Genomic DNA, 27,411 nt, shown 5'->3' with positions numbered 1-27,411 from the left:
TAAGACTGGTGCTTGACAAAGGGCTTTCTTAAGTCCTTGAAATGCCTTAGTGCACTCATTCCACCTGACCTTTTTGGGGAATTTGGGTGAGGAGACCACATTCAAGGGAGAAGCTATGGTCCCATAGCTCTCTATGAAGTTCTATAATAACCAGTGAGACCTAAAAAGGTTCTCACTTGGGTTTGAGTAGTAAAGGGGGGCCCATTCGTGTACAGCTTGTACTTTGCTAGGAAATGGCCTTATTTCACCTCCTCCTACCTCATGTGCAAGTTAGACCACTTTGCTCTGACCAATTTGACATTTACTTGCCTTTATGGTCAGATGAGCCTGCTCAAGAGCCTGCAATAAATATCCTAGGTGGTCAACATGTTCTTTCCAAGTAGAGCTGAACACTGCAATGTCATCCAAGTATGCCATTCAGAAGTCCTCCATCCCATTCAGAACTTGATTCACCATCCTTTGGAATGTAACAGGTGTATTTTTTAATCCAAAAGGCTTTACCATAAACTGATAGAGGCCTGCTGGGGTAAAAAATGCAGTTTTCTCCTTGGCATGGTCAGTCAGGACTATTTGCCAATAGCCTGAGGTTAGGTCAAATGTACTGAGGTACTTGGCTGAACCAGGTTCGTCCACAAGTTCATCTGTCCTAGGTAAAGGATGGGCATCAGTCTTCGTGACTGCATTAAGGGCTCTATGGTCCACACAGAATCTCAACTGCTTGGATCCTGCCTTTGGCACTAGCACAACTGGACTAGGCCATGGACTTGTGGATGGCTCTATTAACCCGAGATCAAGCATCTTGTTGACCTCCTCCTTTATGTGGGTTCTTACATGGTCTGACATTCTGTGACCTATGCTTTTGACAGATAAACAGAAACCAGTGAGAATATCATGCTGGCCCCAAGAGGTCAAGCCTGGTGATAGTGAAAACAGATGGGCAAACTGATTTAACAGAGATTTGTACTCCTCCTGTTGTTCAAGTGTCAGATTAGAAGAGAGGTTAACTCCTTCTATGGTCCCATCTAAAGGTTGTCCCCTGAGGAGGTCAGGTAGAGGTTCACTGTCCTCCTCCTCCTGAGCAGAGGCTAGAAGCAAAGCTCCCAGTTCTGGTCTAGAGACATAGGCTTTTAGGCGGTTGGTCTGAAAGACCCTGGGGGCCTCCTTAGGATTGCCTGAGTCCACCACATAATTGACCTCTCCAAGTTTTCCCACAACCGTAAAGGGTCCAATTCATTTGTCCTGTAAGGGCCTCTGCCTTATAGGTACCATAACTAGAACTAGCTGGTCTTGAGTAAACTCAACCATGTTGGCTTTCCGGTCATGCCAATGCTTCACCAGAGACTGACCTGCTTTCAAGTTATCAGTAGCTTCTGTCATCATGTGTGTCATTCTCTTTCAGAGACCTAACACATAGTCAGTGACTCCCACTGGCTTGGGGGAAAGAGCACTCCCCAACCCCTCCTTAATTAGGGCCAACGGACCTCTAACTGGATGACCATAGAGGAGCTCAAAGGGACTAAATCCAACTCCATCCTGAGGGACTTCTCTATAAGAAAAAAGAAGGCATGGCAGTAGAAGGTCCCACTTTCTTCGAAGGGGTTCCTCTAAAGCACCCATCATGCTCTTCATAGTTCGGGTAAACCTCTCTACCAATCCATGGTCCGGGGATGGTAGGCAGTTGAGAACTTCTAAGTCACTCCACAGTTTTTCCTAGTGATCTTTTCCATACCTGACTTTCGATTTTTTGCCAGTCTATCTCCCAAAGGATTGGATTGGCCTCCAAACCATATAGTAACACAGGTGTTATTTTTGCGATGTAAAACTTTACCAGTGGTATAATAGAGAATTTACAAAACTCCCATAAAACTTTTTTCATCTGTGGTATTGGTCTTTCCATTTTTGTTCTTATAGATTGAGGCAGAGGCATATATCACATACCCCAGATACACTAGTTCTTCCGTTCTCTGGATCTTCTCAACTTCAAAGAACCAGCGTGTATAGTTTATGCATTTGTTTGGGTGTTTCATTATCAAAATGTTTGATTTCTTAGGGTTTACCTGAGGGCCATTCAATTTGATGTATTTGCTTAGGCCATTCAGAAGATGTTGTAGTCCTACCACTGTTCTATCGATCAGGACTATGTCGTCCGCATATGCGAGCCACAAAACCTTGGTTGCATATAGTTTCGGGCTCGCCATTGCCCATGATTCCAAAAAGGGTCCTAGATCTGATAGATATTGGTTGAAGAAGAATGGTGCTCCCAAGCAACCTTGTCACACTCCTTGCTCAGCCCTTATCAAGCTACATAGGTGCCCGGCCTCGTCCAGGCGTACCATCAGTGATGTGTCCTTATGTAGTTCTGAAAGAATGGCCAGCAAACCCTTCGGTGCTTCCCAGTTTCTCAACTTCTCCAATAAGCGATCTATGCTCACTAAATCGTAGGCCCTGGAGAGGTCTATCCATGCTCCATATATTGAACCTTCTCCTGAAGCTTTGGAATATTCTGACAGCAGGGACAATGTTAGCCCATTTAGTGTGGTGGACATTCCCTTTCTGAATCCGGTTTGAAATCTAGAAGTTTTTTTTGCATGCTTAGCCCAATCCTTTAACTCTGTCATGATCAATTTCATGAATATTTTACTTTCGATGTCGAGGAGGGCAATTGGCCTGTAATTTTCCAGCAGCGACCGATCTCCCCCTTTAAAGAATGGTATGATCACTGCTTGTTTTCAGGACGGGGGAACATGCGATTTTTTAGTATTTCCGTATGTAGGATGAATAGGAGATTAGCCCAGGTTTTAACGTTGTTTTTAATACCTGGTAAGTTAACCCATTTGGGCCTGCTGCTTTTGAGGATGAAGCTTTTAAAATTAGATCCTCTATTAGTTGTACACCGAACTTGAGCTCCCATTTTGAGTTAACCTCTTCTCCTTTTAGAATCTTGGATGTATTCTTAAAGTTGTTTGTGAGATAGTCCACCCAGCTCTTTTTCAGGACTAGGTTACATTGAGTGGTGTTATCGTCAGGTTTCTTGCCCAAATTATTTATAATGGACCAAAAGTTGCGAGTATTATCTACACAGAGCACTTTGAGCATCTGTTCATTGTTTTGTTGATGACGCTGGAAGTTTCTTGCCCGAGACCACTGTTTGTAGTCTCTCACTAGATTTTTTAACTCTCTGTGTAATATTGATGGGTTTGCTATAAGCTTTTTTAGACGTCTGCTTTCTCTTCTTAGGGCTTTTTTACGCTCCCAGGTTTCTTCATCAAATAGGTGTTGATGATGAATTATTTTCCGAGGCCTGCTTGTACTTGGAGGATAAATGGCCCAAATATATTTCTTGAAGCCTTCGGGTTTGCAGTTTTCCTTTAGGTCCATGATAGTGAGACATGACAATTTGTCATTTAGTTTCTTCCCCTCTCTCTTATACTTTACCAGCGTTGCTCCCCCTTTTTTACAGAGAGATTGTGTATATACTTTGCTGATCGAGTATTGTTAATGCCAGATATGTTGATTTTTATTCGGGCTTGATCACTCCCTTCTCCCCATATAGTTTCCATTGAAATGTCCTTCGCCTGCAGAGCGTCAGATGCAAAGAAGTAATCTAATGTTGAGAAGGAGTTGCCCCGCGACCAAGTTGGTTTTGCAGGTTTGTCACCTACAACCGATCCATTTAGCATACCGAGTCCCCATGAGCTTAGATATTCTACCCATTGGGATCCTGTCTTTGTTTTTTTTTTACCCATTTTGAGTTGTTGCCTTTGTTCTGTATTGTTATACATTGGACATTTAAATCACCTCCTAGAATCACGTTTACATCATTCTGGGTTAACAGTATTTTTTCCATTACTGTAGTCAACAAGGCCTGGAAACTTCGGAGATCCAAACGTGCCGGGTTCCAGTATACATTCACTATTACCAGTTGTACCTGCCCCCCCATAGTATTGAGCCCGACTTTGCATGAAAGGACACCATCTTTGTCACTATGTAGAATTGACACATCTCTACTTAGTGAATTGTTGATCCCAATCAACAGCCCGCCTGATGGCCGACCCAGTGCTTTCTGTGTTGCTGGCACTGCGATGACCATGTATCCTTCTATTTGCAATGGATGTATATGCCAGGTCTCTTGAAGTAGTATTATATTGATGTTTTGAAAGAGGGTATTTTTCATTTTATTTATCGTGAAGGTATTTGGACCTCAGGTGTTCCAGCTTGTAATCATTATTTCATCTTGCCTAAAGGTGCGGAAGGCCCAGACCTAACTTCTGGAGTACCTGTGTAAGGATTTCAGGAAGAGCAGCCAATGTGTAGTCCTTAGGATCAATATTATTTGCATTAGAACTGGAGGAGGTTTGATGGTTCAATGCACTCGCTGTTCTTAGGCTTGTTTCTTTGGGGTTACTATTCCCATTGACTTTTTCTTTGACCTCTTCCTCTGGCAGATTCTCCAAAACCACCAGGTGTATTTTCTCTAAATCTTTTCTGTTAGCTTTTATTGCCTTCCAAGCTTTCAGTGATGTAAAACCCACCACTGCCAGTTTTTGACTGCTGCTATTTGGGAACTTTACGTATTCCATGTCTTCTGTCCCAAAGAGGAAGAGATTAGGGATCTTGTTGGTATAGCCCAAAATTGCCTTTCTGCAAAGTGACTTGTGTTGCAGGATTTTGTTTGTCGCCTTAAACCATAGTCTTGGAATTGGTTATTTGTGATTTTCAGCAGCTTCCACCAATGACTGCACCTGGTACTTAGGAGTTACCCCGTGACCGGGCTCTTCTGAAATCTCTTGCTCTTGTTGTTTGGCTTCCTCTCCCAATTCCTTTGTTTTGCCTTGACCATTTTTGCTAACTATCTGATTGGGCAATGTTGTACCTCTTTGTCGAGGATGTTGTAAAAAGATTGGCGCAATTTTTGTGGTAGGTTCAACTGCTGAAGCAATGATTTTTTTTTACATGCATTTAGCCCTCTTCTTTAGGAACATTGGGCCCCATGGGGGACCTTTTAGAGGGGGGCACATCTTTGTGGTTGTCTACGTTGGATTTACTTCTTCAAATCCCGATGTATTCATCGAATTGTCGCGCTCCAAACTTGCCTCATGTGCCGCTCCTGGTTTGTCCTGTGGTGGATCAGTTTGCAACCCCACACTGACCTTCTTTTCTTTTTCTTTGGTCGAGGTTGTACGATTTTGTGATACATCTTCTGTGGGGTTCCCATTTATTTTTTCCTTTTCTTTGTGCCACAGTACTTTTCTCTACCCCGTTTCCGGCCCCTTTATTTTTCTTGTCCTTGAGGGACTTTAGTTCTTCCTTTTGTATCTCTTTATGCCTGCTTATATCATTGACTTTGATGTTAGATTGATCTTTGCTATTCAGGATTTTATACCTTTGTGCGCCTCTTGGGGTTATCTTTTGATTTTTTCTTAGTGCAATTGGAAATGTAGTGGTACATTTCTTTCTGGCTTCCCTTTTCCTTGCTTTCCTCCTACCCTTTGATAAATGGTTGCCCGCTTCTGTCCATTCCGGAGTGGTCTCTGGCTGTTTTTTTTTTAGGGGTCTTATGCGCGCTGTTTTGAGGTTCACTTGGTCTGACCTCCATTTCTTCAGCCTCGCCATCTTCAACCACATGCGCCAAACTTCTAAACTCCTCCAAGACGGACTGCGAAAGCGGTGCATCATCGAAGCAGATAATTCCAGCCTCTCCTTCTAAAGGAGATTCTGTGGCTCCACCTCTTTCTGCACTCTGGTTTTTGAGTAGTAAAAGAAATTCTGACAGCAGGTCTTCTTGCTCATCTTTTTCTTCTGACATCTGTTTATGAGATCTTTGTATTGCTGAGAGATCCAAGTCTTGTTTAGTTAGTTCTACCCTCAAGTCATTAATGCAGGGCATGAGGACTATGTTAATTGTCGTTGTTAGTCCCACTATTGATGGATCTATGCAAGATGTTTCATGAGTCAACTCTAGCAAGGTGCCGCCTTGCGATTGAACTTCAGTCTTTAAGTGATCAAAAACTGTAACCAAGGAGTTCAGGACAAAATTTAATGCTGAGAGGGTTTCCGTACTTGCTTGTTTTATGGCCTCTTCCTCCAGCATTTGTTGGGATCCTTGAATTGAGTCTGTAATTTCCTCAGCCATTTGCCTCCCACCATTGGTTTCTTGAGTCGGTATTAACTTTACAAATTCATCCTCCTGGTTTGTGCCCTCCATATAAATCTCAGCCAAGGCGTTTTTTTCCAGTACCAATTGGGGTAAAGGGTTGTGGTTGGGAGGTGTCTCCTGTTCCTCAACATACGAGATGTGCCAGTTCTTATTTTGGGCAATAGTCGTACTTTCCACGTATTTTCCCTCACAAAAATGATCTTCTATTTTCTTTTGTATTTTTTCGGTTGTGGTGGTATATTCCAAGCCACGTTTCCGATGTTGGGCAATGTCTGATACTGCATTGCTATTCACCGATTCTGCTGAGTGTACCTGCGCAATCGCTGTTATGTTTGACGTTGAGGGTACTGGTTCCCCTCTACATGGTTTACAGAGTACGTCTTCAGATGTTATTTCCTCTAGTTATGATCCATCCCATTCTGGGCAATTACGGTCATCTAAGAGGGCGTTCCTGCGCAACTTCATTTTTTTTTTATAATTGACTGTGATTGGTTAGAAGTGTCAACCAATGTTAGTGTGCCCACACGTGTCCCTTATTGCTAGGTTACTATAACCTAGCTCCCCCGTTTATGTACCAATAATCGGTGTGCACAGTAAATTATATAAGGTACCTTCACAGATGCCAACAGTCTCTCAATGCACTTCAGCTATTTTTATTTGTTATTCCTTGTTTAAACTCTCCTTGTTATATGGAGAGAACAGAATAGGTAAAATAAAGACTGTTAATTGAAAGCCCAATACAATGTCCAAATAGTTATTCCTAGAGACAGAGTACAGGTAAGTGAAAGACACTTGCCCACAGTCCTCACCCCCAACTGAGTCAGTTGATAAAATATTCGACGGTTATGATATGGACTGCAAGATTAGAGTCTTAGAGTAAAGTATACAAGTTGCACAAATAGCGCAAAGTTTGATCACAATGCCTTAATTGAATATATCAAAAGAGTGCCATAGTGCTGCAGCTGAAATATGTACAGCCGGGATCAAAGGATTAGACCTGCAGTCTCCCCAATGTAGCCGCTGTAGCCACTCACTGGTGTCTATGTCTAATGCAATGATCGAGACACTCCAGTAGTGGAGAGAGCTGTGTAAAAACCTGTGCCAATGGACCCCCAAAGAGCACCACGAGGGCCAACCTCAAAAGAAATGTCAAACGGGCGTTCTCTAAAACCATCCACCGCGCGCACAAAACTTTCACAGTACTCACAGTACTCTCCTTCCCAATGTGAGGAAATCAGGTCTCACTGCAGCTGCTCACCAGAAACCGCACAACCAGTTTCTCCAAACGGATGCATTTGGCGGCAGTCGGCGGCAGCCTTTGGCGTATCCTCTGCAGTCAAAGGTGCTGTCAAGGGTGAGCATCCCCTCCCCTCTCCTGCTCTCCTGTCTCCTCCGCAGCAGCAGTGGGAGCAGCAGCCCTCGCCTCTGTAATAACAGACGTAGCGAGTTAGAATGTCAAGCCTCACTGTGAGCGCTCACAGGAGCAAGGACCGAAAACAAGAGCTCAGCAACGGCCGCTTCTGACGTGACACCTCTCTTAATTAATCCGGGAGTACTGGTGTCTTATCTCCTGAGGCACTACAAGTCTTCTGTAGTCCCCTGGGATAGACTCAGTAGGTTCACTCTAGAAGAGGCCATACTCCCAGTACAACCTGTGCTTCCCTGGCTCTTGCCCGTCCAGCTGGGACGCTGCCTGTTGGTGAAGTCCTTCAAGAGTAGGACACTCTTTGACCTCTGCTGAAGTCTGCCCTACCAGGGCCACCTTCTGCCAGTAGAGACTGCAGCTCAAGAAGGTCTTTAGGATCCAGATCTCCAACAGGGGGAAGGTCTTCTTCCAGCTCTGAATCTTCAGCAGCGGATTCAACCCCTCCTGGCTGTTTCTCACACTCAGCCTCAGCTGGTGGAGTAGTGACAGGTGGGACTTTAGACTGTCCTCTCGGGGATGTGCTGGTTTGATGCACAGGAGTGCTATCTTTCTTGTTTCCTGAGACCTTGGGGTTCCCCTTTGTCTCCTTTTTCCTGGAAATGGAAGTGGGCATTTCCTGTGGACTGGGTGCTACAGGTTCTCCTGTAACAACCTCTTGAGAGTCATCAAGGGTGAGCTCTCTGGCCTTCCTTGTCTGTTCTCGTTTCCTTTCACTGGGAGGCCTGGGGGTGCTTGATACAACTCCAAAAGTCTTTAAGTAATTCCCCAGCAGGATTCTCCCAGGTACCTCACTTTGTACACTGACAGGTATCTTTACAGTCATATTGTTGCACTGGATGAGAGCTGGTAGTCTTGGAAGCAGTTGGACAGGGCCTCCAGCAAGCTTAGTGAGGCCTTTGGGTGCCTTAGCAACATCCTCAGGTTTGAAAAAGCTTTCATCCGCCAGTCTAATGCTGGCCCCAGTGTCTCTAATGGCAGGGGTCTCCTGACCATTTACAAGTACACTATCCTTGTAGTATTATTTTGTGTTATCTGGTATAGAATTATAGACATCTAAATTCTGCTGTTCCCACAGACCCGGGGACACTAAAGAAACACTGGCAGAGACTCCAACGGGGTCTTCAGCCAGTAGTTGAAAGTTTCCACTTGCCATATGTACTTCTCCCTCAGGGATGAAGGCTAAGGAGGCAGTGTGGACCCCGGAAGGTTTACCCTTGCATCTGGGATCCCCTTTCACATGGTCAGTTGACCCACAAGCATAACATTTTCCAAATGTTTTGACAAATGGGGGCTTCTGCTGACCTCCCTCTGGTTTGGCACCAGAGGTTTCACTAGACTGATTTGGTTTCCCTTGTGGCTTACCCTTTTTCTGTTTGTGGCCCTCTTTTAGATTGGAGGTTTTAGAATTCTCTTTATCTTTCTTTTCCTGCTTCCCCTGCTCCTTTTTGTGAGTGGCCCCAGAATTCTTGTGAGTAGCCCTGTTGGCAACCCACAAGTCACCAGCTTTTGCTAGCTTCTTAGGATCAATCTCTTTAGTTTCAGCCAAATGATGTCTCAGCTCATTAGAGCAGGCATCAAAAATAGATTCCAACAAAAACTGATTTCTCATTCCGTGTTAACTCTGTAACCCTTAATCTAACCATCCAAGTTTTTCAAACATTCACACACCGAGGTAGCCCAAGGGGTACCATCAGTCTTTTTGAGGGTCCTAAACATCTTAAGGTACTGGGAAGGAGTTTTCCCAAATCTAGCTATCAAAGCTAGCTTCACATTTTCATACTCCAATTTTTCAAGTTCCCCCACCTCCATTACAGCATCAGTTGCAACTTTGGGGAGCCTAGACAAAAGCCAAGGAATCAACTGATTCCGTGTGAAACCCTGAATCCCATAGTTATATTCAAAAGCACCCAACCAATCCAAAATATCAAGCTTCACCTCATACATACTCACAGCTTCCTTAGGCATGCGAGGTGTCTTAGGACTGGAAGACCTAGAAGACTCTGGGATAGAAACATTTTCAGGAGGCAATTTCTTCATTTCAAGAGCATGTTGCAATTCCATTTCCCTTAGTTTGAGATCATTCTGTTTGTGTTCAGCTTGGAGTTGCAATCTTTTGAACTCTAACTCAAGTCTCATTATTTCAAGAGAGACAGGGTCTGGACTCGGTACTGGACCTGGTAGGGTCCCTGTGGGTAAAGGTTGATGCCTAAGAGCTTGCTGAGGTAAAGAGGGGCTCAAATCCAGAGACAACACCAACGCTTCCGACTCCTCAATAACATTAGAGTTAGACTCTGAATCATCATCCTCATCAACATTTTCCACATTTTCTGAAATAGCAGGTTTGGCAGGCCTACTATTCAGGTTTTGATGATTCAACAATCTTTCAATCAATGCATGTCCATTTTTTACAATTGCTTTTCTAGTGGTGCTTAGCCTTGTACAAAGGCTACTATTTGAACAAAAGTAAATCAGAACTCTCAATGTAACAACTCGACAAATGTATCCTCACCGCTTGCCACCAGTGTTAGGCAGAGTTTGAATGCAGTACCCTCTGGGACCACTACAGACAACTATGATTACAGGTGTAAGAAAATCGACCTTTAGTATAAGTCTGTACTACACAGTTTTGGTAGCAGGGCTGAGCAGCCAGGCTTATCTCAAGAGGGGAATGTGAGCAGTAATGATGTTACAGAGAGGTCTACAGTCACAGGTGTTCAAATAAACTCTTACACTCAAGGTTTCTTTGATAAATACTTATTAATTTATCTGTCAGTTACAAAACATTCATTAGGAGGCAGCAATAATATAATCACACACAAATATACTTCAATACTATTTCTGAATATTTTTCAAGAGGAGTAAAAGGCAAAGATTATTAGAACATGAAAGGTTACAATTATTCTTAGACAGTGCAAATACTTGGAGTTCACCAGAAGAGTCAAATCAATTCAATAGGCTAGGCCAAAGTCAATAGACTAAAGTCCTGGATAGGATAAAGCGGTTCTTTTAAGTAAACGATAAAGTCTCGGCACAAGTTCTAAGAAGTAGTTTGTAAAAAGAGGAATCATATGTTGGACTAGGCCTGCGAGTTGCAAAAAAAGAGATAAGTACTCTCAGTCTTGTTTCACAGTACCTTATAATGAAGAAAAAGATGCAGCTGATGACTTCTGTTCCTGACAGTTCCTGCAGATCTTGCTGTTCCTGTGCCTCAGTCATGGGGACAAGAGGGAGGATGTCGGGGGACTCCTGCACTGCACTAGGACTGGTTAAAAAGCTTACAACTGTTAAACTTCAATTCCGGTGGCTGTAAATAACACACACAAGCTGGGGTCCCTCTCCCTGGTCCTATGGTTTCCTGCAGCAACTCTGATGAAATTCAACCACCTCCGAGATCGGTATCCAGGTGGCTTACCTTGGAGTTGATTGGTCCCACCAACTCAAAGGGAGAAGTTGTCCTTTGCAGAGCTTCTCTGTCGAATGCGAACTTGGCGATTCGGACCTGCAGCAGGGCTTCACCGGGCAAACCAACGGTCCAAGAGTTGCAGCAGCCGTCCTCTTCAAGCTCTTCTTCGGCTCCTTCGTCCAGTGGTCGACTCTGCCTTCCAAGCCAAGAGACTCGGCCTTTATTCAGTTCTCTCCCATTCATTCCAGCCTAGCTGTCACTCACCCAGCAGGGTGGCTGTCCTTGCCGGAGAGTCAGCCAGCCAATCACCACAGAGTGCATTTGCGTCTCCTAGGAGACTAAGGACAGGGAGTTTCGGGCACCTCCCTCACTTCCTGCCCACCCCAGACACTCGGGCACCAGAGGCGGTCTTCACTCCTGAAGCTAGCCAAAGGCGAATGAACAAAGAGACCAAACCTGGTTTGGTGCGCAGAGAAAAACTCTAGAAGGACCTTTCCACAAAGAAATGGCGTAAAAAGAAGACCGGGACCTGTTTTAACAAAGGGGGCTCAGACGCCATCTTGAAAAACTAGTCTCCCGCAATTTAACGTTACCGGAGCTACGAGTAGTTTGTGGTTGGGAAAAATCATGGTAGTTTGTTGTAAAACCACTGCCACCAGCCATTCTGAGAGGAAAGGGTAGCATTTGACTGCTACACGAGTATCTAGATATAGGGGATACTAAGCACTCTATTGTAAGATAGGGTGTGCTGGGTCTAGGAATTTAAAAGACTAGTAAAGTCAATTTCTGTCATGGATACAAGACCTGGGCCCACATTTAAGCCTCTCTCATCCATAACACGAAGGGACGTATGGAAGGAAAGTCAGGTAGGTGCCATTTGGGTAAGGGCCTGGCACATTAAAAACACCTTAGGACATAGGGCCATCCATTCATTTTACGGATCATAATAATCACGTTTATTTCTTAGTCACTTCCCGTTTCCTGTTAGTGACTTGCTGTATGCCAACTCGAAGCTCGCAGCGCGCTCTAGTCTCTGGGCGTGGCTGCCTATTAAAGCCACGCCCAGAGACCAGCCCATGCTTCGCGTGCTCTCTGTTGCCGAGTGCACACGCTCATCTCTGCTCGAATCCTGTACCGGCGAACCTACCTGTTTCTCTCTACGGCTCCTCGTTTCAGCAATCCAGCGCTGCAACACTTAGAGGAGAGAAGAACAAGAATAGTACGTTTGCGCTCCCGACTTCCCCGTCTCCCGCGCTACATAAGACTAATTACTCACCTCCGATCCTATGCGTTCGAGCGGGAACCAGTTTCCACCGTCACCACGACTCCTGGGACTCCTGTAAGGGAACACAAACAGAAAGGAAATTAGCTGTGAAATTAATGGCTCTTTCGCTCCACTCCCAGCACATTCTACTACCTGCAAACTTTTACCTGTGTTCACAATTTACCGGAACAGCTCCAGAACCAGTGAAGTAACTGGTGATCTGCATCTCCCGCACCTGCAATTGCAACGTACATGAACAAACCTGGAAACCAGTGAACTAACTTGTCACTGCTGCACTTACCCTTGAGACTTTATCACTTGGGACTTGAACAGTGTGTTCAGCAGTACTTCCATCAGCCGCCCTCTCCATTCGAGTACAAGGCACGCACAAGGCCAAGTGGGAGAAAGCTGGTTATATGCACCCCTGCACTAACAGGATGGAGAGCGCACCACACGAATTTAGAAGGTGACTATATCTGGGGGGTGGAGAACAGGAGGAAGGGGGAGTAAATAGTGTCCAAGAACTTCCCTAATCTTTCCTTTTTTTTGGCAGAACAACTTTCAAATTAACCTGGGGCAGAGGAAACATCAGGGCAGAACAGAAGGACTCCCTTGCTCCTGCAGATCCACACAGGTGAGCATGACAGAACGCAAAGCCTACCTTAAAACCCTCTGCCTGAGCAATGGAGACTTCAGAGGTGGATACGTTGTCTCAGTTGCTGGGAGAATTGCGGCCAAGTGGTCAAATATCTTGGAATCCTAATGGACAATGAACTAACACTGGAGCCACAAGTCAATGCAGAAGTTAAGAAATTCTTCTTCTACCTACACATGATCATGAAGATACTTCCCTTCTCCTTTACACACAGAACACTCGCTGTCATCTCTTTCGTCATGTCAAGAATAGACTACGCCAAAAGTATCTCAGAATGCAAGAATACTTTATGAGGAAACTACAACAAATACAAAACACAGCGGCAAGACTACTCCTTAGACTCACTAAAAGAGAACACCACACCCCAGTGCTAAGAACACTGCATTGGTTACCATTCAAAAAACATCTTCAAAACTCTCTGCATAACAAAGAGAGCGATCCACGGCCAAGGAGCAGAATTTATACAGGAAAAAAATCACCATCTACAAACCAACACAAACACAAAGGTCTAGCAACGACATTCGCCTCGCACCAAAACACTACGCAAAACAAAAAATTGGGGGATCAGCATTCTCCTGCATAGCAGTGGAACTATAGAACTCGTTTCCCGAGAAAATACGAGCAGAAGATCATCTGAAATTCAGGAAACCGCTAAAAACATGGCTCTTTAACTTACCAAGCTGAATAAATAACACTGGAGAGAGAAACTCTGACACTGCAACGCAAGAGAAATCTATGAAACTGGACCCCCCAAAGAAACAATTCAACCTCGAACTGGACAGGAACAAGTCTAACCGAATGGGTGAACGAAACCCAAAAAAACAACCCAGATAACCCCAACTAACCCTGCCAAAAAAATCCCTTAACACGCTGCATACTTAGCATGCAACACAGAAGTAACATGAGGCAGGCCTTCACCAGAAAAACACCCAAACTACAGGCACTCTACCAACTCTCCACAACACCCAAGATGCACTTGAAACTCCGGCCTTCAACCACCCACGAAACACTGCACAAATGTCAATCAGCTAAATTCACACCAGCACACAGTGACCGGTTTTTCCGTACTGAAGCTACCAACAGCACATCAAAACTCTCTTACGCTTTTCCCTCTCAGCCCTACTAACTCCCCAAACTCCTTAATTTTCAGATCCGTCTGAGTGTCTGGAGACCATGAAAGATGGCAGCGTTGCGCGCTACAAATCACAATAACATAACAGTGGGAAGGCCTGCTAAGTATCCCTTAACTGTACCAATTGTGTGCTCTACTTGGCCAAGGGCAACAAAAACTCAAAAATAATCCAGAGACGAAATGCCAATAGGTCTATGCCCTTCTCACCATACTAAACAGAGACCTTACATCATCAATATGCATAAACAGACTTTGTGGATTGTGTCTCGCTGACTAAAGACTATCAGTGAACTCATCTGAAGTGTTTAGATTGGTACCTCGGCCTCTCAATAGCCAGGCATAAGGGTTACATTGGCCCACATTGGGATGATAAACCCTGCCTGCTTCATGCAAGGGGAGGCTGGTTCACCATGAAGATGTCAAGGGGCACACACATCATTAGGTCCATCAGCACTAGAAACAGGTCTTTCTAGCATAATCCAGAGAGTTTGAGCATGCTTTGGTCATTTCACAGAATGAAGGAACCAGAGACTCCATGCTGACCCAAGCATTCACAAACCTCAGAGGCTATTTGAAAACCTTTTGGAAAAAACTCTGAAATTGAAGGAAAAAGTACCCCATGCTGAAATAAACCTCCATTTTAGATTAATCAATAACTATGCACAAAACATCTCAATTGACCTCAGTATTTATGGATAGGTCAATTTGAATTGTATTAGCTATGATAAAGCATCTCTGTGATTTTTTGTGGATTCAATGACAGTTTATTATAAACATGTAATTGTGTATATTAGAACAAAAGCAAAAGCATGAATTATACGCCATCCTTATCTAACAAGGCCAACTTTGCTGCAGCCTCTTTCAACTACAAAATAGCCATAACACAAGCCAAAAAAGACAAATATAATGACTGCATCTCCAAAGCTGAATCCAACACTAAGGAACTCTTCAACATCTAGAATCTCCAGTCCCACCTCCTGACACCTGCATTAAAGATACTGAGCGGTGCACTAATATACAGAATGCATTCCAGGACAAAATGACTATGCTCCAAAATAAAATAGACATGAAGAAATCGCTCATTACTAACACTGACCCTATCCTGAACCCTCACGCCACTAGCAATAATACACAACCTCAATTTAATTTCTCACTGTTATACATCAATGAGGTCAAAACCATTATACTAAAATTTAAACTGTCCAATTGACGCTTGCCCTGCTCCTCTTGTCAAGGAAGCTGTCAAGGAACTAGCCCCTTTTATTACTTGAGTTACCAACGCCTCCTTCAAATCTAGCGTAGTACCTAACAATCTGAAGAATGCCTGGGTACTCCCACTCCTAAAAAAGCCCTCAATAGACCCCAACAATCCAACTAATTACAGACCGATCACAACAGTCCCTTTTTTGTTAAAAATACTTGACTGTGCTGCATATTTGCAAATACAACATCACCTAGAATCCAATAATTTACTAGGACTGAGGCAATCGGGATTTAGACCTAGAGATGGACCCGAAACTGCCCTTATCGACCTTAAAACTCAAATCCAGTCCCTGAAAGACAAAGGCAACCTGGCTCTGCTCCTTTTACTTGACTTATCAGCGGCCTTCGACCTGGTGAATCATAACATTCTATGTAAACATCTTTCTACAGCTGCCCACTTTTCAGATCAAGCCAACACATGGATCGAATCCTTCCTCAATAATAGATCTATGAGGGTCTTTGCACCTTCTATCTCCGCCTTACTGTCACTTGTGGGGTGCCTTGAGGAGCTTGTGTGTCTCCTACTCTTTACAATGTATTTACCAAACCACTTTTTGATGAGCTTGACTATCTGGGCGTCACCTACGCCAACTACGCTGACGATACCCAGATACTCATTCCCATCACTGGCGATTACATTGTGGATAGTAGGACACTCAACAACATTTACCTTATCATACAAGCCTGGATGGCGAAGCACGGGCACTATCTTAACAACGGTAAAACAGAGCTGCTCCTCCTGGGCTCTCCTGCTAAGCTAAATAACTTGGACGTACTATTCTCCTTCAACATTGACGGCAATACAATCAAAGTAGCCAATGTGGTAAAAACATTAGGAATTTACCTGGATTTGGCATTAACACTAACTGGACAAACTAACGCCATTGCCTCCTCTTCCGCCTATACCAGTAAGCTTATAACAGCTTGCCACCCATACCTATCCGCAGTGAACTGCATTACAATAGCCTGAGCCTTAGTCCTCTCTAAACTGGATTATTGTAATGCACTATACTTGGGGACTTCTCAACAAAACCTCAATAAAATGCAAGTTCTGCAAAATAACACCATTCGAGCAGCTCTAAACATCCCTAGGAATCTTCACATCTCGGAAACTAGACACTCACTAAAATGGCTCAACATTAACCAAAGAATAACCTACAAAACACTGTCCCTCACTCACAAGTGCCTCTCCAACCAAGCTCCTACCTACACTGTCTGACACCTTTTCCCACCACACATCTACACGCCCTATCAGATCAGCTTTCAGGCATTGCATCAAGATTCCTCGCTTCAGGCTACAACGAGCAAGTGGGGCCAGCTTCCCTGTCCTTGCTGCCAATACTTGGAATGCCCTCCCTTTGTCCCTAAGAGACGAACCTGATCATTACCATCTACAACAAATTGAATAACTTATGAGAGCGACAAAGTTGATTGGTTGAGACCCAATACATCATATAGACTATCCAGTGGCAAGTTACCTCTCTCTAATAGGGATACTGGCCTACCTCAAGTTTCCTATTCTCAACAGTCTCAGGGGTATAGCCCTCCGTCGCTTTCTGGCTCAATTCAGGGTTTTATGTTCATTTTTCACCTTTTATTTTTTCGATGGGTTTTTTGCCAAATTTATTTTTAAGAAACCCATTGGAAAAGTGTTTTCTTTTTGGGGGGTATCCCCCATGCCCTCCCTTCCCCTATTTATGTAACTCTAATCCCGACCCCCGCCCCTTATATAGCCTTCCCCACACCCCCTATGTTTTTTCTATGGGTTTCTTTCTGGCGGAAATCTGGCCAGAAACCCAATCGAAAAAATGACTGGTGAAGAAAAATGAACGTCGTACCCAATTCACAGTCACAGGGATACAGCACCTAGACACTTTTTGGTTCAAATCAAAGTGTTCAGAATATACTGTCTCTTTGCTTTTTGAAACTATTCACTTTCATAGAGATAAAACACCCAGCTCACTATTTGTAATTTGCCTGAAAGAAAAATACCCACTTCCAGATTTATAGTGGCCAAGGTAACTCCCAAAGGACATCTTGCCTCTCTTGCTACTACGGGGTATCATTCCCCTTCTTGCTTAAAAACCATATAGTGTCCTGCAAATAAGTAAGGGCTGGCATGCTCAACTCATTGGTAAGCAAACTGGGTCCAGTCAGGATTTTTAAGGGGTCCAGTTCCTAATCCCTTTCACAGCATCAGCAGCCTAGTAAGCCTGTCCACTTGGCCCAGGGCTCTTATGACTTCTGGATTCCTCAGTCTGTAGTCAGTTACTGGGCTCTCCTGCTGCACTCCTGAAACTATATCTCCAGATCTACTATGATGATTTCTGGAGGAATGCTTTTGGCTCTACCGTGTCTCGCTCTGACCCTTGGAACGTCATGCTTTCATTGAATCTGTAACCTATTCTCTGATCGTATTTTGGATCTTTTGTGTAGTCTGGGCTTTAGGATTGGCGCACTTGCTTAATAGCCTTGTTTGTCCCAGCAGCTATGGGTCCGCTGCTTCCCAAGCTTCCATACAGCTTGGATGCCACCTTGACTCGAGAATAAAGTCCTGCCCCTGCTCCCTACCCTCAATCTGATCATCTGGTATAGAATACAGATACATCATTGGCATCCCTGTTCATGTGCTGGACCTTTCGATAGTATACTTCAGCTAATTTTGTTTTTTGTTCCAATATTCACACCGGATGCCTATGTCATAGGTATCCCCTGCGGAGAACGGGATGTTCGATTAACATGTGTCGATTAACACTGGACAATTTTGATGAACCTCCTAGAATCTACAGGGCCCCACATGTAATGAAACCCTGGATTTCAGGAAACTCTTGGAGCACCTGTAACGCACGTTTTACCTAGGCTCATGGTCTTCCTATAATTGGGCTCACACACTGACAAATACATATAGAAACTGGGGATGGGGGGTTGACGAGAGGGTGGTGGTGTAACCTTGCATTCTGCAACTTCTAAAAAAGGAGACTACATCTCTCAAGGCAAGGCCAGTGATTCCTACGTGAGGTTCTAAAGCTCCCACCCTGTATTTCCTACAGGTAGCTCACGACTCTTGCAATACTGCTGTGGTAGGCCCACTTTCCTGGATGACAGCCCTCTCCAGGCCTTGTGACAGAGTCAGTGATTAGACTTTCTCACAGACTGTAGAAGTAGCAGAAGAGGAAGACAACCCGAATGAGTCAGCTGCTGCCATAGAAGTCTCAAACTGTTCATGGGAGACATCATCTTACCTCACAAACAGGCATTTGCTGTCAATTAGCATTTGAGGCAGCTTGCACTTGATGTCCTAAGCGAACCCTGATGTCTGCATCCAAGTGTATTGTGACAGCTCAGTTGCCTCTTTATCCATCCTATATACTACACAGTGTCCAGCTCAATTTGGAGCTGCTGCGTCACCATATTGTTCCAGCCACATAAATTGCTGGGGGTTTGGGAGAGGGGGCAGTTCTGCATGTCATGGGGATAAGTGTTTCCCTGCCTCTTTTGCAAAATCCCAAAGCGAGTAGAAGTAAATTGCCAAGGAGAATGAAACATTGATGGTCCTCAACGAAAGTCATTTGGAATAAGCAGCTATATCTTTATGCCTGCACAACATCACATTATGAGGCTGCTTGTGCACTGCCTCCATATCAGACAGAATAACAAAATGCCAATGTAATATTACCATGAGGCTTTATGGGATCTAGGAGTCATATGGATTAATAGAACACCTTCTCTAACTAATAGATTGTTGGCAAATAAGGACAAGGTTGTCAAGTGATTTACACTTCCCTAATGCCAATAGGGAACTAAAGCAAAGCACCTGACCTCTTATTTTCATCATTCTATGCGCTCATTTCTCAGAAGCATGCAACTTTATCACTGCAAGGTGACAGTGTCGCCAACACAGTTAGTGTGTCAGTATACTGTGAACAGCTGAAATGTTACATGTGGGTCCATGTATAAATATCAGTGATCTAGTTTTGCATGCCAGGGGCTGCCAGGGTAGTGCAAGGAACTCATGGTGACAACAGTAAAGACAGACACAAGTGATCACAGTTCAAGGGTGTTTAATAAACTGTATAGGAAGATTGGAAAAACACATACTCTAAACCTAAATCTAAGATGGGAGCAAGCTACAACCTCAAATAATAAGGCAGTCCTAGTGGCTCCTTGTCAAACAAGAAGGCATATACCAAGAAAAACCTATTGCCAAGAACGGGTCAATACGGTACTCTGAGCACAACACATGCTTGAGCTTTCCCAGCACAAGCCAGAAGTTCCGCTCTCAGGTATCAGGACCTCCGGTGGTTAAGTCTCTTTAAAAAAAAAAAGAAGTCTCTTGCCTCCGAGGATCTGATGTGTTCCAAAATAATAAACAAACGTTCCTTTCTACTTGTACGTTGGGTGATGCCTTTTCAGCTCTGGATTGCCCTCTTCCGGCTCAGAGCCGCAAAAAGTTCCAAGTGATGTCAGGACCTTCGGTGGTTAACTCTCTTGCTTTTGAGGGGCTGATAGGTTGAAAATGACAACCGCACGACTTGGGTGATAATTCTTAACCCCTGGGTCCCCCTCTTCCAGGCTCAGGGCCCTCTCCAATATCAGCCTCCTTCCGTCGGGTTCAATATGGCTTGTATTCAAACACTTTTATCAGTGACATTCACGTGTCGTTAGGGTGCTGGCTTCTCACCCCTGGATACCTGTCCTCCGGGCTCAGACCCCTCTCGAATAGCAGCCTCCCTCTGTCAGGTTCACTATGGCTCTCCTTCACACGCTTTCTCCTTTGGAATTCACAAATCTTAATGTCTTTTTAAACAGTTAACTGTGGACATCCCTCTGTCGGGTTCACTCTTGTCAACACACTGTTCATCAGGATTTTTAGGCTTCACCCCCTCTTCATCGGCATCCCTCAGTCGGGTTCACTTTTGCCAATTTTTGCCAATCACACAATTCCTTCTACTTTCTTACAATGCAGGATTCATTTCCCTTAGCTTTACAATCATCTGCCAGCCAAAGACTTTCGACTGTAGAGAAGATTTTACTAGAGCCCGGTATGACCACTCTGACCCCTTTTTCGCGCCTTTCCCAAGGCCTTCTAGTAACGGTAGTTTCAACAAGAGGGTAATCGCCCAGAGATTTCCCGAGTGAGTACCCGTGTGGTGCCCGACTCTGTAGCTGGATTTCCCCTTTTGTATTTACAGTTCTTTGTACTTTCTTTAATCAGCCATTTGCTACTTTTTTTCAACACAGTTCGGTTTCTTAGCGGCTCGCCCCTTGACTCACCAGCTGTGATGAACCGCTTGGCTTTTCTCGTCTCTGGAGTCAAGGACGGTACCATGGTGGCAAGCGTCTCTCCCCAGCTTGGTTATCAGCGGAGGAGGACCAGTGAACCGTTGACATCTGTTGCAACACACGTCGGCTATTGTTCGCAGTCTTACGATTCTTTTCATGGAGGTTGCGCGGGCCTGTGTTGGAAAGGGCAAGGTCAAGTCTCTCCTTGTCACCCTTTCGGCTGTGGCCACACAGGAGTGTTGCTAGGTCTGGAAAAGATCAGGGGCTAAGCTAATGTCGGGACTGGCTGGACTCAGGGCTAGCTTGCATTTTGGCTGTAGCACCTGAGCTTCTATCCGGGGCTACAACCAAAAGACCCGGGGCTACAGCCCCCTCAGCCCCACCCACCTAGCAACGCCTCTCTGGCTGCCTTTCTCCTCCTCTTGAACTGCCGTGCTGGGTTAGCTCTCTCGACATGCAGTCTGCCTTGCTCGTATTGTGCTCTCATGCTGCACCTTTTATCCCCGTGGGGAAGGGAAAGGGCAGTCAGGTGTGTGTGATTCTGGTCAATTGCCTGACTCTTGTGTTAGGACATGTCAGGCTTTGGTGTTTGTCCGTCATCTTTCGTGGTGTGCGAAAGTGTTTGTGTCGGAAAAGGGTGTGGAGGGTACCGCATCTCACCGGTCAGCGTCTCATTTCCACACCCTGAGGACCCCCCATCCAGGTGATCCCCCACCCCTGCACTGGTCCACCCCCAGGAACTGGATCCAATAGTGATGGCCGTGTCCTGGCCACCTGGATGATAGAGTCCCAGGGCTAGCAAGTGAGACACCTTCAGGTTTCTCACAGTACAAACCACTAACACCATTCAATTAGTGTTCCCGAAAATTCAGAAAATCCAAGTGGTTTGCACCAGCAGATGGAAATCTGTCAAGGTCCAGTTCAACATAACAAAGCATGTTAGTTCACCCAATAGTCATCTCACTTACTTGCGCTGGAGTTTTGAGATTTCCATTCATCAGAGTCATCTTCCTCTTGCTTGATTCTTAATACAAGACCAGCAGAATGTATTGCAGTGTCAGTAGTTGCTGTAAGGAAAACGCAGAAATTACTCATGAGAAACTCTTGTACTAGTAAGCCTTCTTAAATGGTATAAACCTTACTCAAGCTTACCATGGCTGAATCTGTAAATTGTGGCAGAGATACTACACCCTTAAGGCTAACAAACCGGGGCAAATAGGAAATGTTGCTAATGTCACATTGCACTTTTTTTTATACTATGCTAAATCAGACATGTACAAGGAGTTCATTTTGTGGTTGGGCAGTGTCCGTTTACTGAGGGAAATGTGCACTATGATACCCTCAAAATATTTTCCATGTGAAGCACCCAGTGATCTCCACATGTATAATATAAACTCTAACTTCATAGTGAACCAACTACTATTCTTAGGGTACTCACTGCTGAAAAGCACATCAGAGCTTGTCAAACAGAGTCAGGGAAAAATTGGCAGTAGAGCAAGTCCACCCTCGAAGGCTAACAACCAGGGACAAAAAGAGAAAACGCTACTAAGGTTTTGTTACACATTTTTTATACAGCCTAAATCAGACATATTAAAAACCGGGTCATTTGTTAATTGTGTAGTGTGCGTTTACTGAGGAAAAGTGAGCAGCTATGAAGCCCTGCAAATATTTTCCATATGTGTAGCACCCAGTGATTCTGCAGCACCCAGTGATATCCCCATGTATAACAAAAACTCCATACTGTGAACCAACTACTATTCTTAGGGTGCTCACTGCTGAAAGGCATATCACAAAAGGCCCAACAGAGTCAGGGAAAAACAATGCTCTACAAGAGGGATGAAATGATACAGCGTCAGTCCCTAAAGTTACCAGATCCAATCAAAGGTAAGCAAGCAAAGCACCACCATCAGTAGCCGATTGAATTCACCAGATGTCCGATGCCCAAAAAGCAGTAATTTCCACCCTCCTAAAAGTGGTTGAAATATGGGTAACAGATAGCCTGAGCAAGGATCTGGCAGCAGGTGGCATCCCTACGGTTTGTGACTCCGGGATTAATTTCTTCCATTGATCCCCACCCACCTCCTCTGCTTGTTGAGCCCCTTCTCCCAGCTTGCAACCCCAGCATATTCTCCCGATGAGAAATTTCACTGGGTATATTTCTGTGCCTATGCAGATTAGAAACACAGAAGACAAGCCAAAGAAAAGCCGACATCAGATGTTTTCTTTTCTAATCACTTCCAAATGTCCCCCAAAGCATGTGAAAGGGAAGCTCAGACTCCCTAGCACCAGTATCAATGCACCACAGCCATTCACTGGTATCTCGAGGAGCCCGATTCCCTGAAACAGTCTCCCCCCACCAATGCATTCCTCCAAGCAGGATTCCAATGCTGAAGTCCAGGCCAGGTCTTCCTGCAATGATTTATTTATTTATTTATTTATATTCATTTGTGTATATAGCACCAGCAGCTACCAAGCATCAGGGCGCTAACATTAAGACGTAGGAACAAAAACATATATAATCACAGAAGAAGCCATTCAGTAAATCATTAGGGGTATCAGTTTCCTAGGACCGGTTTGTCATTTGAACAAATGTGCCTTGAGTTTTCGCCGGAAGCTTGTGTTTTTTGTTCTAGTCTTAAAGATATGGGCAGGTCATACCATATTGTGGCTGCTTTAATATGGAAGGCTTTCCCAAGTACATTAGCCTTTTTGAATCAGGCAATTTCGATTTGACCTTTTGAGTTAGATCTGAGTGGCCAGTTTGCTTTTCAGGTAGGACAGGGCAGTCCCGTGGATACATTTGTGTGTCAGTGTCAAAGCCTTAAATGCAATTCTTTCCTCAACGGCTAACCAGTGTAGACTCCTTCTATCCTCACTTATGTGTTCCTTTTTGGGACTTATTTTTTATAATCCTTACCGCATTATTTTGGATAGTTTGGCATTTGGCGATATAACCCTTATTTGCTCCCAGCATGAGAGCTTTGCCATAGTCCAGCCTTGATATGATGGTGGCTCTGGCTTTTGTTGTGCAATTGTCTTCACTAAGGTAAGGGCGGATTGCCTTGAAGAGACGAAGGTGGTATGCACAGTGCTTATTTTATTGGAGAACATGGGCTTCAGCACTCATGGACAAATTCATATACATCCCTAATGTTTTTACTCTGTGTACCATCTTGATTTGGATGTTGTTTATGCGGTAGAATTGATATGAGCCGTTAAGTTTGGCTCTGGCATGGTTTGGACCGAAGACCATTAGCTCTGTCTTATTTGCATTTAGACATAGTAAGTTGTTATTCATCCAGTTCTCAATGGATTTGTAGATTTCTTCAACTCTTGCACTGTCCTGTTCGTAGTCCCCGCTCAATTCCACCACCAGCTGAGTGTCATTGGCATAGTTGGTGAAAAAGGCACCCAATTTGTCAAGGACCAGACATTAGAATCTTAGGTACAGATTAAAGAGTAGTGGACACAGGCTGGCTGCTTGAGGCACGCCGCAGCCAATTGTCTCCATGAATGAAAAGTTGTTACCCCAAGGAACCCTGGATTTTCTGTCTGACAGGAAGGAGTCTAGCCAGCTAATTGCTTCATGGGAGCAGTTTGTGACTTTCGCTAAAGCTGATTTGAGTTTCTTACGGTCTAAGAGATCGAAGGCTGTGCTAAGGTCTAGCAGCATCAGGAGGCCAGTATTCCCCTTTTCCACGATGCTTAGCATGTGTGACTGCAGATCCAACATTGCGGCCTCAGTACTATGAGCTGTGTGAAATCCGGATTGTTGACCATGTAGTACATTAATGGATTCCGCGTACACTTGGAGTTGGATAGTTGCTATCCTGTCAAGTATTTTTATCAAGAAATTGCAATTTGTTATCGGTCTCAGATTGCCGGGGTCTCTTTGATCTGAGTCCGGTTCCTTTGCTAAAGGCGTGACAGGGACAGATTTGATGCTTTCTGGGACATGTCCATTACGGAAGGAGGCGTTCACCATTTTAGATAGGAGTAGAGAGAAGATGTTGGCAATTTCTAAGATACGTTTTGGGGGAATGACATTTTCTGCCCATGTGGTAGGTCTCATTGAATTTAGGGTTTTAAGTATTTCTTCTGTGGTGACATTTTTAAATTGTAAAGGTTCCTGTTGGCATGTGATCGATGCTCCTACTGAGTGATCTATTTGATCTGATGGCCGTTTTTGTGCCTCCCGAAGCAGGGCCCTGGCTCTGTTGACTTTGGCAGTGAAGGCGGATTGTACATCGTCACAGTCCACCTTAGTTGGAGTAAAGGGTGGATCTTATAATTTAGGTTTTTCTATTGATTTTAGTATTTCAAATAATGTGCTCGTGGAGTTACCAGCATTATTTATTTGCTCATTGTAGAAATTTAGTTTGGTGTCACATATGCTTTTTTGTATGTTTTTTCACTTTCTTTGCAACTGTCCTTGTTTTCTTGGGAGGAATGTTTCCTCCATTTGTTCTCCCTTCTCCCCTTTTCTTTTTTTAAGGCAGTTAGGGTGTTGTTAAACCATTTCTGGTGGTTGCCATTAGGACTGTTTTTGTTCTTAATGGGGCTATTTGATCCACCATTAGGTTGGCATGATGTAAAAAGTTTGCGATCAATTTGTCGCAGGAATCCTCATCATTAGAGTATTTTTAATGTATTGCATATACATTGTTCCAGATGTGCTAGCTTGATGTTTTTGTAATTCCGATTTTTATTTTTGATCGGTGCATTCTCTTTGTTGTTTCTCGTAGGCATATTTAGTGTCAACCAGAAGAGGACGGTGGAGTGGTATGACCAAATACATGGTTTGGTTTGAAAGTCACTTGTCTCCAAATTGTTGGTGATTACCCAGTCGAGTTGGTTCCCATTTTCCATGGTAGGCTCTGTGTTTCGAACTCTAAAGTCGATAGTGTTAAGGATTTTCTATAGGTGAATGGCGTCTTTATCCTTGGGGTTCCTGTACTATCTGTTCAAGTCCCCCAAAACCAGTGTTGCTGCATTACGGCCCTTCATTGAGTTTAATTGCTGGGTTAAATCTTCATTAAACTATGAAATCAGGGATGGTGGTCTATTTAAGAGGATGATGTTCAAGCAGTGGTTGTCTGTTGGAGTGTATTTGAGATGGAGGGCCCTTCAGGGAGTTTAATTGCTATGTTTAATCTTCATTAAATTCCAAAATCAGGGATGGTGGTCTATATAAGAGGATGATGTTCAAGCAGTGGTTGTCTGTTGGAGTGTATTTGAAATGGAGTATTTCGCAGCCATCACTTGAAGTGGTTGCTGGAAACATTTGAATCGAGTCTCTGGTGATTATGTTGATTCCACCCCCCCGCATGCCAGTCCCCCTTTCTTTATGATGTATCACATAGCCCTCTGGAACTGCTGTGGCGCATGTTGGTCCTACAGGATCTTGCAACCATGTTTCTGTGATACAGGCTATATCAATGTTTTCCTCTGTAATCAAGTCATGTACATCTTGTGCATGCTTGTTGAGAGAGTGCGTGTTGAGCAGGCACATTTTCATTTGTCTTGTCTCGCCTTGAGGTTTTACCTGGATTGGATTGGTGAATTTTCCTGCCTTCGCCTTATGTGCTCTATTTGCTTGATCGCAGTGTGCTGGCGGTCTAGTGGTATCTGTCGGGCTTGTTTTGGAAATATCTCTACCTATGACCTTGTGCACTACTTCGCGTGCCATTTCTAGACAAGCCTGGAGGATCAGTTCATCTCTCAGAGGGCTGAGGTACTTGAACCCCATTCTTACTTCTTAACGTTAGGAACTGAGTCAAGGTTTTTGGGGTTAAAGGACCATGGTTACCAGCCTACGGGTGCCTGGGATGGCGAGAACGGCGCAAGACCGGCTTATCTTCATTCATATGCTTTCATCAGCTCTGCAGACCCTTGCAAAGCAGTCTGGTTTTACTAGTTGCTTTCCCTCTCAAAACAGTCTGGTTTTACTAGTTGCTTTGCTGCTGCATGCTCCACGGTTCACTCCTCAGGTCCTTTGTCCCCCTCTCCCTACTGTGGGGGTGAGGGTTGGGGTGCTTGCTTATTCAGAGAGGCGAGAGAGGCGAGTGAGTGTTAGTATGGCCAGCTTGGCTTGCAAACTGTCACTGCGTTAAGGGCATTTGATATGTGTGCTTGATTATTGCTGCTGCCCTTGCTTCGCCCACTTTTCTTTACTGAGCAGCACGTCTTCTTTTTCCAGACATAACCAGGGAGCTTGAATGTCAGAGCTATTGCAGCACCCTGTGCACACCTACTGTTCCAGAGTCTCCTCATGAGTGGACAGTAGGAGGGGAATATCTGCTTTAGTCGAGTTGTCTCTGTCGTCCCAGGGATTTCAGGCAAGGGCTGTTCCTGGTCCCGCTCCATTGTAGCTGGCTTGTATCAGAAGTCTTGTAACCAGAAAGCGGTGTCCGGGTCCAGGATGCCAATGGGTGAGACACCAATGTTTGTTTCCCTTATTGTGAAGTCACCAGTAATTGCCCCCCTGCTTAATCCAATCCACGCTGTGTCTGCCAGAGCAGGGGACCAAGATTTGCAGTGATAGAGCCCTCGGATCTCACAGTTTCTAAAGTTCCCTCACACTGTTTGATCTTTTGTCTGTGTGCCATACTTTTTGCAACCTTTCAATCTACAGGGAACTTTAGCTGCGTATGCCGTGATATCTGTGTCCTCCCTTTGCCTTCACATCACGTGTGCTGTTAATTCGTGCCATGTTTCTTTGGCTTCCGTGTGTACCCTGTGAACAAGGAGGATCTTGGGCTGCTGATTACAACAACACGCACCCTTCTTGCGTGTTCTACCAAGCGCGAGGTGAAATCACTCCTTCAC

The 27,411-nt window shown here is 44.5% G+C and overlaps 1 protein-coding gene across 4 annotated transcripts in view; it reads right to left on the bottom strand.

Moving 5' to 3' along the window:
* The window catches only part of LOC138481146 (uncharacterized), a 410,877-nt gene that overhangs the window by 236,262 nt on the left and 147,204 nt on the right, over positions 1-27,411 (bottom strand). For 2 of the 4 annotated variants that reach the window (XM_069613080.1, XM_069613079.1), the window contains exons 4-5: positions 21,552-21,650; positions 12,263-12,323 (exon numbers count right to left, since the gene is read on the bottom strand). In XM_069613080.1, coding sequence (XP_069469181.1) covers positions 12,271-12,323; positions 21,552-21,650 — 152 coding nt within the window. In that variant the 3' untranslated portion in view covers positions 12,263-12,270. The remainder of the gene's footprint in view (positions 1-12,262; positions 12,324-21,551; positions 21,651-27,411) is intronic. The other 2 variants (XM_069613077.1, XM_069613078.1) reach the window with 1 other exon arrangement.

Source organism: Ambystoma mexicanum, chromosome 5p (genome assembly GCF_040938575.1).
Source record: "Ambystoma mexicanum isolate Mex_15411 chromosome 5p, UKY_AmexF1_1, whole genome shotgun sequence".
Lineage (NCBI taxonomy): Eukaryota > Metazoa > Chordata > Amphibia > Caudata > Ambystomatidae > Ambystoma > Ambystoma mexicanum.
Note: the sequence above shows the minus strand (reverse complement) of the source record. Positions and strands in the feature narration are given on the sequence as shown.